Source organism: Lynx canadensis, chromosome B1, assembly GCF_007474595.2.
Source record: "Lynx canadensis isolate LIC74 chromosome B1, mLynCan4.pri.v2, whole genome shotgun sequence".
NCBI lineage: Eukaryota > Metazoa > Chordata > Mammalia > Carnivora > Felidae > Lynx > Lynx canadensis.
In genome coordinates this window covers 204225984-204240026 of record NC_044306.2, presented here as the reverse complement: position 1 = coordinate 204240026, position 14043 = coordinate 204225984, and the positions used below count along the sequence as shown (strand labels likewise).

The 14043-nt window shown below is 49.5% G+C and overlaps 1 protein-coding gene across 5 annotated transcripts in view; it reads left to right on the top strand.

Moving 5' to 3' along the window:
- The window catches only part of FAM193A (family with sequence similarity 193 member A), a 164698-nt gene that overhangs the window by 89399 nt on the left and 61256 nt on the right, over positions 1-14043 (top strand). For 3 of the 5 annotated variants that reach the window (XM_030314349.1, XM_030314347.1, XM_030314348.1), the window contains 3 exons: positions 5724-5881; positions 6398-6565; positions 9793-10027. In XM_030314349.1, coding sequence (XP_030170209.1) covers positions 5724-5881; positions 6398-6565; positions 9793-10027 — 561 coding nt within the window. The remainder of the gene's footprint in view (positions 1-5723; positions 5882-6397; positions 6566-9792; positions 10028-14043) is intronic. The other 2 variants (XM_032593022.1, XM_030314350.1) reach the window with 1 other exon arrangement.

Sequence of the window (14043 nt, the reverse complement as noted above, 5' to 3'; positions counted from 1 at the left end):
CTCAAACCCCCGCATCGTGAGATTATGACCTGAGCGAAAGTTGGACGCTTAACCGACTGAGCCACCCAGGCGCCCTGATCTGTGATCTATTTTGAGTGAAATTTTGTATCTTTTGTAAAGTAAGGTTGAGGTTCATCCTTTTTTCATGTCGATATCCATTTGTTTCAGAACTATTTGCTGAAAATACTATTTTTCCTGGTTAAATTATCTTGGCATCATTGTAAAAAATCAGTTGGTACTGAATGTATGGGTCTACTTCTGGACTCTGTCTTCCACTTTACATATATTACTCATCCTTTTGTTAGTACCTTAAAAGTCTTGATTCCTTAAGCTTTTTAGAGTAAGTCATGAAATTATGTAGAGGTTCTCTGGCTTTGTTCTTTTTCTTTTTTTTTTTTTTTTTTAATTTTTAAAAATGTTTTTATTTATTTTTGAGGCAGAGAGAGACAGAGCATGAGCTGGGGAGGGGCAGAGAGAAAGGGAGACACAGAATCTGAAGCAGGTTCCAGGCTCTGTCTGAACTGTCAGCACAGAGCCCAACGTGGGGCTCGAACCCACAAGCTGTGAAATCATGACCTGAGCTGAAGTCTGGAACTTAACCAACGGAGCCACCCAGGTGCCCCTACGCATTTCTCCTTTTAATTCCTGCTCCATGTATTTTGAGCTCTGTTATTGGCATGCTTATTTACCACTGTTACTGCTTCTTGTTAAATCAGTCATGTTGTTATTATTATTAATTTTGTCTTCATCATCATCATAACCTTCATTCATTGCTGCTAACATTCCTCATACTAAAGCCAGCTTTAGTATGGTGGCTCATGGAGCCACCCAGCCTTTTTTGGTTAGTATTTGCATTCAGTATGTCTCCCAACCTTAATTTTTAACCAATTTGTCTTTATAATCTGCTGTAGAAAGCGTAGTGGATCTTGTTTTTTAATCCAATCTATCTTCTAAGAGTTGGAAAATTTAACTATTTCTATTTCATGTCATTATTGATAAGTTTGGATATAAATCTACCATCTTTTTTTTTTTTTTTCTATTTTTTCCTGTCTGTTGTTTGCTACTCTTTCCTTCCTGTTCCTTCTTTTCTTTTCGATTAGTTGAATACTTTTTATGATTCTATTTTACCTCCTCTTGGCTTATTACCTATTACTTTGTTTCATTTTTTTTCTTTTTAAAAAATTTTTAATTTAGTTTATTTTTTTAATTCACATTCAAGTTAGTTAGCATATAGTGCAACATTGATTTCAGGAGTAGATTCCTTAATGTCCCTTACCCCATATAGCCCATCCCCCTTCCCAGAACCCCTCCAGTAACCCTCTGTTTGTTCTCCATATTTAAGAGTCTCTTATGGTTTGTCAACCCTCCCTGTTTTTATATTATTTTTGCTTCCCTTCTTTTATGTTCATCTGTTTTGTATCTTAAAGTCCTCATATGAGGGAAGTCATATATTTTTTTTCTCTCACTAATTTCGCTTAGCATAATACCCTCCAGTTCCATCCACGTAGTTGCAAATGGCAAGATTTCATTCTTTTTGATTGCCGAGTAATACTCCAGTGTGTGTGTGTGTGTGTGTGTGTGTGTGTGTGCGCGCGCGCGCGCGTGCTCACGCACACGCACGCACATACATACCACATCTTCTTTATCCATTCATCCATCAATGGACATTTGGGCTCTTTCCATACTTTGGCTGTTGTTGATGGTGCTGCTATAAACATTGGGGTGCATGTGCCCCTTTGAAACAGCACACCTGTATCCTTTGGATAAATGCCTAGTAGAGCAATTGCTGGGTCGTAGGGTAGTTCTAGTTTTTTGAGGAACCTCCATACTGTTTTCCAGAGTGGCTGCACCAGCTTGCATTCCCGCCAACAGTGCAAAAGAGATCTTCTTCCTCTGCATCCTCGCCAACATCTGTTGTTGCCTGAGTTGTTAATGTTAGCCATTCTGACAGGTGTGATGGGGTATCTCATCGTGGTTTTGATTTGTAGTTCCCTGATGATGAGTGATGTTGAGCATTTTTTCATGTGTCGGTTGGCTATCTGGATGCCTTCTTTGGAGAAGTGTCTATTCATGTCGTCTGCCCATTTCTTCACTGGATTATTTGGTTTTGGGTGTCGAGTTTGATAAGTTCTTTATAGATTTTGGACACTAACCCTGTTATCTGATACGTTGTTTGCAGATATCTTCTCCTGTTCCGTTGGTTGCCTTTTGGTTTTGCTATGTTTCATTACTTTTAGTGGTTCCAGAATTCACAATATGTATCTTCAACTTTTCAACCTCTACTTTCAAAGAATATTATATGCTTAACATGTAGTGTTAAGAGCCTTAAAAAGTTGTACTCTGAGGTTGACCAGTGTTTGTATAGTCATCTGCTTTTCTCATACAAATATAGAGTTTACCGTACATTTTTATTACTTTAGCTTTAAATAGTTAATTATCTTTTTAAAAGACTTAATAAACGAGAAAAGTCCTTGTCCTTTCCCTCTACTCCCCTTTATAAGCTTGGTGTTCTTCACACCATTCACCTGCGCTCTTCTGCCTTTAACGTTTCCTGTAGTGCCGGGGAACTGCTGTTTGTTTGAAAACTTTTCCTTTGCCTTCATTTTAAAAAGTTGTTTTTGCTAAGAATGCTAGGTTGTTGGTCATTTCTTTGCTGGCTTCCCTATTTCTGTCGGAAGCATGTTGCCATTCTTGTCTTTGCTCCTGTGTGCAGAAGGGATGTTTTCCTCTGCCTGCTTCTCCGATTTGCACCCCATTGTTGCTTTTTGGCAGTTTCACTCTGATGTGCCTTGGTGTGGTTTGCTTTCTGTTAATTGTGCTTGGGATTAGATGAGCTTTTAAGATATGCCAGTTTATGGTCTCCTCAAATGTGGGAAATTTTCAGCTATTTCTTTATATAGCCTTTTATTCTGGGATGCCATTACCTGCATGTTAGACATCTTGACTTTTGTTTTAGAAATGCTTCGTTTGTTTGTTTTTTTTTCAGTCTTGTTGCTGTACCTCATTTTGGATTATTACTTGAGATTTATTGATACTCTGTTGTAAGACAGCTTATATTTTCATTTCTAGAAGTTCCATTTGCTTATTTTTTACATTTTCACTTGCTGCCCTAGTGTTTTCTGTTTTCCTCTACTTTCTGAAACTTACAGAGTTTATAATCACCAGTTTGAGATTCTTGTCTCTTGGTTGCATCATTTTCGTTATTTTGGGTTCTGTTTCTCTTGATTGGTTTCCCTCATGGTTGTGAGTCATATTTTCTTTCTTCTTGGTTTTGTTACTGGATGCTGGGCATTGTGCATTTTACCTTGTTGAGTGCTGGATTTTGTTGTATTCTCTTAAACTGTGTTAGATTTGGACAGAAGTTAAATCTGTGTAAGATGAGCACTACAAGGTGGCACATTTAAGGATTTACTGTATGGGCATGTGCTATTTTAAAAGGCCTCATTTCATCCCTTGTCACCAGGAAATGTTACTTTTCGGGTTCTTGGCTGCTGTTCGGAGTCTGTCCTGTGTGTCAGGTGCTAGTGCACAGCAGTGAGCAGGATGGAAAGAGTCCCACTCTTGTGGAACTGAGCTTCCAGTGATGAAGACAGGTGAAAAACAACACAGCGACAACAACAGGAAAACAAGGGAGACACCAGGATTTCAAAGAGCAGTTTGTGATAAGAGATTAACAGGGGTGATCAAGGTCAGGAGATGGGCACCCACACCAGTAGTTTGAACAGGGGCACTTTTGCGTGGAGAGCCAAGTGTAACAGATCAACTAGCCACATCTGGGAAGGGAACGCAAAAGAATCCAGCAGTGGCACATCTAGGGGGCAGCCTCTACCACGCAGCTTAGGGAGACGACGCCAGGCAGGACCGACCCCCTGGGAAGAGGCTCTCCGGGTAGCGGAGCAGCTGCTGAGGAGCTGCAGGGCGCGTCAGGTGGGCTCGAGGGGGGGAGCTGGCGGCGCTCAGTCCACCTCGCTTCTCCGAGGGGCTGGCGGAAAGAGCCCCTGCCTCCGCAGTGTCCCTCTGGCGCCCCCTGCCGGCAAGGCTCCGCTCGGCGCCAGCAGCTGGGGAGGCGTGTTTGCCGGGGCTGCTCCCACACAGACCCCGGAGGCAAGGGTGCATTTGGGGCCCAGAGGCCAAAGGTTGACCCCTGGCTCCCCCGTTTCTCTGCTGAGGTGTGCCTGCTAGGACTCTGTCCGTCTGCCAGGCCATTCACAGGGCTAGGGGGTTAGCGCTCCAGGCCGAGAACAAGTACGGTGACAGGAGGGCAACAGTGTGCCCTGGGAAGGCTAGAGGACTGTGTTGAGATAGTTAGAGTCTGTTCCTAGCTGGTATGGAAGTTCTGTGCGGGGAGGTGACAGGGTCTCTCTTGCTGCAGCCACCACCCTGGCTGCTACTTGCAGAGGAGCCGTGGGCCCGGGCGGAGCCGCCGCGGTCGGGTCGGCGCGGGCACAGGTGACGGGGCGTGGCCTGGTTGGGCTCGGGTCGTGCATCCGCTGAGGCTTGGAGTCGCGCGGCAGCCTTGCTGTTGGGTTCGATGGGGGTGGAGGAGCGAGGAGACCTCCTCCGCGAGGGGCACGGACCTGCTGTCCTTGGGGGGCAGCCTGCTTCCGCCAGCACCGCCTGCGGACCTGTGGACCCTTTTCAGGCCTTTCCCGTCGCTGTGGTATTAGAATGGCCTCATTTTCAGGTCCTCTGCCCTTTGCCGGGCTGTCCGTGGTCCTCCTTGGTGACAGCCGCCCCCCTAGGCCACGGTTGGGACTTGGCACGGGACTGTGTGCGGCGGACTCTGTGAGACAGCCCGCAGTCCCGCTTGCCCCCGCCCTCAGTGCTGGCCCGCCCCTGGCTCCTGCTGCGCCCCGCCGGGTGCCCGGACTCCAGGGGCCGCACGATAGGCCCGGCGTTCTGTGCTCCCCCCGGTAGCCAGCCCAGGAGGTGCCCCACGGGTCTGCCCGCAGACGCCACAGCCCGCGAGGGAGGGCTTGCGGCCCGGTGTTCGCGCGTGCGCACTCCCTTCAGCGCCCCTCCCGCGGCTCTGCCCCTCCCCTCAGCTGTGCGGGCGATGGCCGTGGGGCCGGCTGCCCTGTTGGTGCCCTTTCTTGCGGGGGGGGGGGCAGGGGTCATCCGCTCTCAGACAGGAGCCCACTTCCCACATCGTACCAGGGTCCTTCTCAGGTCCCGTCATCGAGGGACAGGGTGCCAGCTGGGTGGGTGTTGGGGTCACGTCCCAAGACCGGGGAGGGCGTAAGGGTCGCATTTCTGTCCCCTGGAGTGGCCGTTGGGTGTCCAGTCACGGGGGTCGGAGCCCGCTTCATCCCGCCGCCTCTGCCCGGAACGCTCGCTTCTCCAGCCTCCCGTCCCTCAGAACCCGCGGCGCAGCCACTTCCGGCTACTTCCGGCGGGCTCCCGGCTGGGGCCACCGGCTGCGCCCCGAGCGCCGTCCCACGGGTGGGGGCCGGCCCGGCGCGCGTGCGGGGCTGGAGCTGCTCTTCTCTGGAGAATGAGCGACGTTTTCGGACGGCCTTCCCGGGATCAGGTGGCACGCCTGAAGGCGCGACAGTCAGTTGCAAAGGTCTTGGGTGTCAGGAAGAGTCGCCCAGGTGAGGCCGTTGGGGATCTCGTCAGCGTCTAGGTTTCAGTCTGTTTCTCCAAGGCCTTTTTCTGACGCGTTGGTCACAAATTTGTGCCGTGAACGTTTGAACATGGTCTGTCCTGTTCTCTTTTTCAAGCAGGGCCAAGACTTTCTTCTTCACTCCCCTCTCAGCGGCTCGCAGCCGGAGGCGGGCGGCGGGAGGCTGGCCCTCGGCGCACAGACGCTGCCCTCGGCCGGGCTGGGCGCCGCCCCCTCGGACGCCGCGTGTGCTTGCGAGGCCTGCAGCGAGCGCAGGTACGGGTGCCCCGGGGGGTGGGGTGGGAGGGGGCGAGGCGAGGCGAGGCGAGGCGAAGCGAAGCGGGGTGGGGTGAGGAGCGCGAGAGCCGCCCCCCTGCCCCAGGACGCTGGGCAGGCCGGCACTGCGGCTGCTGCCTGCGGGGCAGAGGGGAAGAGAAGCCGGGGCTTAGGGGGCTCGGGACCGCAGCCACAGCGGCCGCGCGGAGGGCGGGACGGGGCGGGGGTGGGTGGGTAGCGGGGGCTTCATGGGGAGTGAGAGCTGCCTGGGGAGCCTCTGCGTTCCCTATGCGGGAGGCCAGGTGCGTTAGCTCGCGTCGTGCAAGGAGGGGCCCCGCGTCGTGCAAGGAGGGGCCCCGGGACAGCGGTCCAGGGTCCGGGGACCGGCCGCTGTGGGCACCTGGGGCCACGGCGGCAGTCGGGGTGCCCCCCCCTCCCCTTGGGCTGTCTGGAGGGTGAAGGGCGACACCGACCTTGCGCTAACCCTGACCTCCTTGCTCTTGTGCCCTCTAACAGAGAGATTTCGGCAGACACAGACCGGGAGCCCCAGCAGCTGCAGAACTACTGGTCAGAAGTGCGCTACATGGTCCGCTGCATTTACCGCCAGGCAGGGACTCCGCTGGCGGACGACCAAGACCAGAGTCTCGTGCCGGACAAGGAGGGGGTGAAGGAGCTCGTGGATAGGTACAGGTTGCCCCCTGTGTCATGTCCCTCCCTCACCTGTTGCGGGGAAGCCTCCTCTCTGCTTGCGGTGGGGGGGGGGGGGGGGTCTCCTTCCAGGACCTAGTGAGCTCGGCCGTGCGTGCTTGGCCCGGCCCCAGGGGCACTGCCAGTCTTCAGCAGACAGACTGCCAAAAAGCACACCTGCTGGGTAAAGTTTCCAATTCTAATTCTGATGAAATACCTCTTGTCTGTATAATAAAAAAAGAAAAATGAGTTGACATGTTTCTTTCGTTTCTTAGCGCTGAGACAGACCGTAACACTGCTTTTTGAGTACTTTCTGTGCCGGGGGTGATCTAAGCACTTCCTCAGGAGGCACTCTTGCATGTAGTTAACCCAAGGAGGACAGGACAGGCAGTTATCCCACTGTCAAGGTGAGAAGAAGCTTCCGTGAGGCCAGGCAGCTTGAGAACGCGTGTAAGCGTGAGTAGAGGGCCTGCTGTAGCCAGGCCTGGACATGTGGGTGATTCTCAGACAAGAGTGGCTCACCACATGGCAGCACTTTGTGCCCGCTGACACTACAGAACTTGAGGTGGGCATAATTTTTATTCTTCCTTACAGCTTGTAGCATCTTTTTCCTCTTTTTTTGACATGTTCCGAATAAGAGGAATAAATTTGAGCTGGACATTTCATGGATCGATTCTCCTTTTGTTTTCTTTTTCTCACATTTTGAATGCAACACCTCTGGGGGTCTTGGAAACCCTTGTTTGCTGTAGAGTACGGTTTATCTGTGGAGACTGGAATAGTGATTGGCCATGGGTTCTACTGACTAGTGGTTGAATCCGGCCAGTGTGTTTAGCACTTGGCCTGTGTTCCAGGAGGCGGTTCTGGGTGGTATGTGCCTGTTTTGGAAGTTAGGTTGCCAAGTGAGTATGAGGAAGAAACATGACCTGCACCTCAGGCCCATGACTTCATACACTGTGAATGCTTAGGAAGTGGCTAAAGTCAAACGAGGCAGTTGAAGGAGAATACCCAGCAGGTACAGTGTGGTGAGAGATGTTACCATGGAAATTACAAAGGTAATACTGTGAGTTGTGAAGGTTTGGGAAGCAGTGTTGCTCTAAGAGTGAAATAATACTGTTATGTGGAAATCTCACGCCCCCATCTAGAAGTGTATATGTCGGATAACCGTATTTCCCCCAGTCCTTGCATCCAGGAACGCTGCTGTTTTTGTTGGTTATGTGCCGACACACATCAGGAGAGGGATGTGTGTGATGCCTGTACAGCTGGTGACGATAATCCTTTCCTCCTTTCCGTGGCCCCCAGCGTCCTGCATGGTCCTGCTCTGCGCCACTCTCATACTGTTAGTTAGTCACTGCATTCCAGCTGTGCTGGCTCCCGTCATTCCTCTCCTGGCCACACTCGCTCCTGCTCCAGGACCTTTGCATTTGCTCTTCTGTCTGCATTGTTCTTGCTTCCTCGGGGTTGTTTTTCCTCCCTTCCATTGTTCACATTACTTTTCGGAGTAACCTCAAAGAGGCCACCCTAAGATCTGAGGCGCCTCCCTGCCATCACTATTCCTCCCCTTGCCTTCTTTCTTATTACGTTACTGCCGTTACCTAGAATTCCATCATATATATGCACGTGCCATAAGCGTCACGTGGGCGGAGAGTTTCTTTACTTGGCTTCCTCACTGCTGCGGTTTGACGGGTTAGAATAACCTTCAGCACACAGGCGCGCCCGTGCTTGTTGACTGTATGTATGAATGAGCTGCCCGCATCTTCAGCGTATTCCTGCCTCTTGGTCATACGGTTTTTAAAAAGTCTACTTGCAGGAGTACCCCATGGCCATTTCATTAAATTTGTAGAATACAGAGAGGGACAGAGACATAAAGTAAAACAGATGTACAGTTCTCCACGTTAAGAGGCATCCAGTCTCCCTATAAGTTTGATTGTTCCTCTGTCATTTGAGTCTTCTGTGGTGTCCATTTAACACACGAAATGCATTCCGTTTCACAGGACAGTTGTTGTACTGGAAATTAAGAAACTGTCTGTCTGAAACATACTGGCCTCAGTGGGAGTCCCATCAGTTTTTATTGTTTCTCTAGCCACATTGTGTATAAGGCTTCCCATGTTTCATTGCTGGGTTTCACTTGGTTCTTGTCTTTGCAACTCAGGTGGTGCGCTAATTTAAAACTGAAATAGATGGCAACTTACTACATTCTTCCCTTTTGACCAAACGTGGTGCCCAGAAGGTGAAAGGATCCATTATGTAAAGTCCAGGAACTGTGGCCTAATATGTTTTACAACTTGTGTCTAATGAAGCACTGGCCTCAGAGTGCTTCCTCCTGGTGGCGGGTCACAGACAGATACTGTCGTCACCCCAGTGATCCTGGGTTTCTGTCTGCAGGCTCCTCAGAAGCTCATACTTAAGAGGAACGGCCACTTTACAAGTAGATTATCTACAAGTTAGGAAAGAAGTTCATAAAAATGTTAACTGCTATTGTGGCCCAGTGGAAAGGCCCTTATTAATTTTTTCCCTGCTCCTCATTTTAGAGATTTTATTTTATACGCTTCTTTGGGTTTTTTGGTGGGATAATTTAAAAAGGGATGTATTGTTTCGACAGTGTCCTCTGATTATAAAAATAATAAGCCCGTTTGGATTGTATACCGAATTCATAGAAAGGACAGAATAGTCTGCGTTAGTCCTCCAAGCCAGGTATCACTTCTGCTGGGATCGTCGCTTTTCACCTAACGTACGGGCATTGAAAATTAATTGTCTTCAGCCTCCTGTGTTTTTAGATAGTCTTGTGGTTGAGAAAGCACATCCCTCCCAAGACAGCTGCTGCGGTGCCCGTGTATAAGCACTGCCACCTGCTGGTTCTGTGAGTTCCAGCCTTTTACCCAGCCCGTGTGGACTTCTGTGTTTGGCTGAGGGATGAACTCAGTGATCAGCTGAGTCAGTACATGTGCGAGCCAGTGCTAGTGCAGGGTAAGCTCTGAGTAAATACTGGGGTTTTTTTGGTCCATTAGCTGGTGACTTTGGAGTTCTCGATGCTTTCTGTGCCTGGGTTCCTCTCTGTTGAGTGGGGTGATGGCCCCTCTCACAGGTGGTTGAGAAGATGGCTGCTGTTTCTGTTGTCGGGCGGGTGCCTGTGCAAAGGCTCCGGGACGTTGCTGGTAGAACAGTTCCAAGGAGGGCCTTGTGTGGATGGGATACGGGTGAGTGGTGACTCTCTCTTCTCTGCGCAGGCTCTGTGAGAGGGACCCTTACCAGCTGTACCAGCGGTTGGAACAACAGGCCAGAGAGTATGTGCTGGAGATGAAGGTCCGACTCCTCCGGCAGCTGTCGGCTGCATCCAAAGTGAAAGCCCCGTCTGCCCTGCAGGGCCCTCCACAGGCACACCAGTTCATCTCCCTCCTTCTCGAAGAGTACGGTGCCCTCTGCCAGGCGGCACGCACAATCAGCACCTTCCTTGGCACGCTGGTAAGAGGGAAAGCTGCCTTTCTCTGGTTCTGCTGGGGAGAGCTGTGGAGAAGGGCTGTGGTCGTGTGAAGCTGTGAGGCTTGTGTGTTGATCGCGTGCACCGTCACGGGCTCCTGCTTGGCAGTGTTCAGGCATGTAGGAGAGAACCTGATTCCTCTCCCTTTTCTCTTCTCTCTGGACTTTGCCGTGGGATAAAAGTGTTGTGTGAATTGATATCCGGGCGACACATCATAGGAATGCTCTTTGGAGGCCTTGAGGCCTAGGGAGGGAGCGATGGGGACCATATGAGGTTAGGACCTGTGTGTGCATTAACGGAAAAGAAAGAGAGATGGCTTCTGTCTTGAGTTGTTAACTCTGCTGTCAGTGTGCACACGCAGAGCATGAGTCCTGTAGAGGGCACTTGCTGACAGCCCTGTGGCTTTCGGTCATTGATTGCCCAGTCCAACCCTGGGTTAAGGATGGGTTCACAGAAACAAGTGAGAACACCACCCCGCCCACATCCCTGTCTGGTAGTGCTAACAAAGGAGTCTCCTTTCTGACCACTTCACAAAGGTAAGTTAGCACAGGTGGGTAGAAAGAGGCACATAGTGGAAGTACAGTTACTGGAAACCAGCTAAGCTGGAGATGAGTGCCTTCGGTCAGCTCTGGCAGTCAGCGCAGCTGCCAGTTGGAAGGAGACCATGGTACCCAAGAGACCAGCCATTCATGCTTTCTGGACTGTTACAGAAATAGCAATTTGCTGATAGTCTGTGGAGCTGTTGCTCATCACCTAAATTTTATTATTAAATGATACTTCAGGGGCGCCTGGGTGGCTCAGTCAGTTAAGCATCCGACTTCGGCTCAGGTCACGATCTCATGGTTCGTGAGTTCCAGCTCCGCGTCGGGCTCTGTGCTGACAGCTCAGAGCCTGGAGCCTGTTTCGGATTCTGTGTCTCCCTCTCTCTCTGTCCCTCCCCTGCTCACGCTCTCTCTCTCTCAAAATAATAAACATTAGAAGAAAATTTAAATGATACTTCATTGGGCTAGTTTTGAGTACTTTCTCATGGGTAAAACTACATTTTGAAACAAGTATAGTAATCAGTAATCCCTAAAGTTTTAAATGTAATGGTCTTTACGTGACTCTAAAGTTGGTAGAGCTTCCTGCTAGAGAAATTTACAGGCACGCAATTTGGCAAGTAATTTCAGGGGGGTTCACGGACTTCCTCAAGCATTCCTGTGGTAGACCTTGCCATTCCTGTAAGTGACTCCCTGCATCTTCGAGGAGAGCTTGTGTTGTGAGAAAAGGACTGCTGAGTGGGAGGGGCAGAGTCTCTGCTTCAAGATGCGATTCTGCAACTGGATGCCAGCGCCCCGAGCGGGGCCAGGCTTGCCTCTGACACCTCACTCCTTCCTGGCGCGTCTCATGCAACTCTTCCTCTTCTGCCTCGACTTACGAAGTAAGTCAGAAGTTCACATCTAGTGCCGTCTCCTCTGTGACCACAACCTTGAGACCTTCCTGAGTCTGCTGTGAGAGGGGACAGCCAAAGTTAAGAGTGTCTCCTGGCTGTCTGAACTTCATGCATAGCAGTGAAGAGTGCTACCGCAGTGCCCGAGCTGGTGCTTTAAGTCCAGGCCCTCCTCAGGCAGTTAGAGTGGAATATGGCTCTGGAACCAAACAGATTGATTTGGACCCTGCTTCTTGGAGCAAATTCCTAGAAATTTACATAGAAATATTTTCTTGTGGTTTGGAGAAAAATTCGTAAGCGCGAAGAACAAAATGTAGTTGTTTGGTCGGTGATTTATGTCACTTTGGTTGCACATGGAGATACTCTCTTTGGTTTCCAGTGGTACAGCAGACGAGATACCTTGAACGCTTCCTTCCTTCAAGGGAAACAACTGAATTACTGGATGACAGAAACTAAAACAAGATATGAGCTTTTACAACACATTGCTGAGGTGGCATGAGAGGCAAGAAGCCTTAGGGGTGAAAAACACATCGGCAGCTGGAATTCTGAGTAACTTGTGTGCCCCAAAGCCACCATTCGCTCCAAGGATTTATAATCCTGGAAGACAGGATGTACAGCCTAGGTCCAACCCCGGGTGGCATCCGCACACAGTGCTGGGCCTGCAAATGGCCACCACCTCCCTGTGAGAGCAAAGGAGAGGCCCTCAGACTGGAGGGACGGCAAGGGCGTATGCCTGTTATGATCTTGGGGTGGGCAGAGGTGAAGTACAGCCTCCCCCAAAAGTGTGTAACTGTGAACCAACTGCCTCCTCGGCCTGTGGTCTCAACAAGTGCTGTCGGTGGGGTATCGCAACTCCCAAGCCCACAGGTCACTTTATGGTGATGGAGGCTGTCATGTCAGTAAATCAAGCAACGTGCACGTAGTGGGCTTGGCGTCATCCCAGGTAACCACAGTAACCTTGTCGTGTCACAAAAGCTGACTATGACTTCTTATCACTGACTCGCACCCAGTCTATATAAAAATTCTCAATTACCTCCAGAACCTCTTTTATGATTGGAGCGTTCAAATCAGGATCCAACAAGGTTCACACAGTTGTAACAATATCCTTCCAGGCCCAGCCGGTGATCTTTGCAGGATAAGAAATTGACACAGCTGAGTTAAGATTGAGTTAAAGTTAGTGTCTGAAGGCAGCAGTTCTCAACATTTTTGGACTTGAGGCCCTTTAAACTTAAAAACTGAGGACTCCAAAGGGCTTTTCTGTCTTTGTATATTTTATCTGTTAATATTTGCTGTATTGAAATTAAAACAAATTTAAAACTATTAAAGCACTTTTGAGATGAGCCCCATTACATAACATAAATAGCACATATTTTAAAATTTTAAAATAAAAACTATTTTCCTTCCTTCCTTCCTTCCTTCCTTCCTTCCTTCCTTCCTTCCTTCCTTCCTTCCTTCCTTCCTTCCTTCCTTTCTAACGTTTATTTTTGAGAGAGACAGAGCATGAATGGAAGAGGGGCAGAGAGAAAGGGAGACACAGAATCCAAAGCAGGCTTCAGGCTCCAAGCTGTCAACACAGAGCCTGACGTGGGGCTGGAACTCACAAACCGCAAGATCACTACCTGAGCCGAAGTCGGACACTTAACTGACTCAGCCACCCAAGCGCCCCAAAAAGAACTATTTTCTGAAGCATATTTAGTAAGAAGAGGGGCGTCATTTACATCTTTGCAAATCTCCATAGTTTCTGGCTCAAACAGAGGACACATGGATTCTTCTAGTTGCTTCTCCGCTCATGCTGTTGTCATAGGTTGCTTTGGCTGAAGTTATTGATGAAAATCCTGCCTCACACAGATGTGTATTTGGAAAACGGAGGAGTATTTTAGTAGCCTTTTCAGCCATTTTTCTTGGAGAGTACAACAGTGCCTTAGTGCTTCTTAAATGTTTATCTTTGGGAGAGAGAGAGAGCGAGAGCACGTGCACAAGCGAGAGCGGGATAGAGAGGGGGACAGAGGATCTGAAGCAGGCTCCACGCTGCCAGCAGTGAACCCACCTCGGGCTCAAACTTACCGCAAGATTGTGACCAGAGCCTAAGTCAGACGTTTAACTGACTGAGCCACGCAGATGCCCCCAGAGCCTGTTAATGGTTAGTTGCAGTGTAGACTCTGAAACCCTTGAGCTGACTGTATTGTTAACATCAGAACCATTATTGTAGCCCACACTTTGAGTGGATGTGCCCATGCATGGGTTTCTAGCATCATGCATTGGTTATTTGGAAAATACTGGTTCACTGAATAATTTAGTGCACATCTTCCTGATGATATTCAGTATAAAAAGTGACCTTTGTTACTGTCACCACTGATCCTTATCAGAATGGAGAAGCTTCAAGGCCACAGTGGCAATTTTCCAAAGTTCTGATTTTTGCTTGAAAGCTTGATTTTTTTCCAAAGTTCTGATTTTTGATTGGTCACAAATCGGTCAATTATTTTCCTTAAAGCAGCAAATTGGCTTGCTGTGCAAACCCTGCCTGCTAAGTTCTCTGCTAACTCAACTGGCTTCTCTTGGAAACATCTCCTG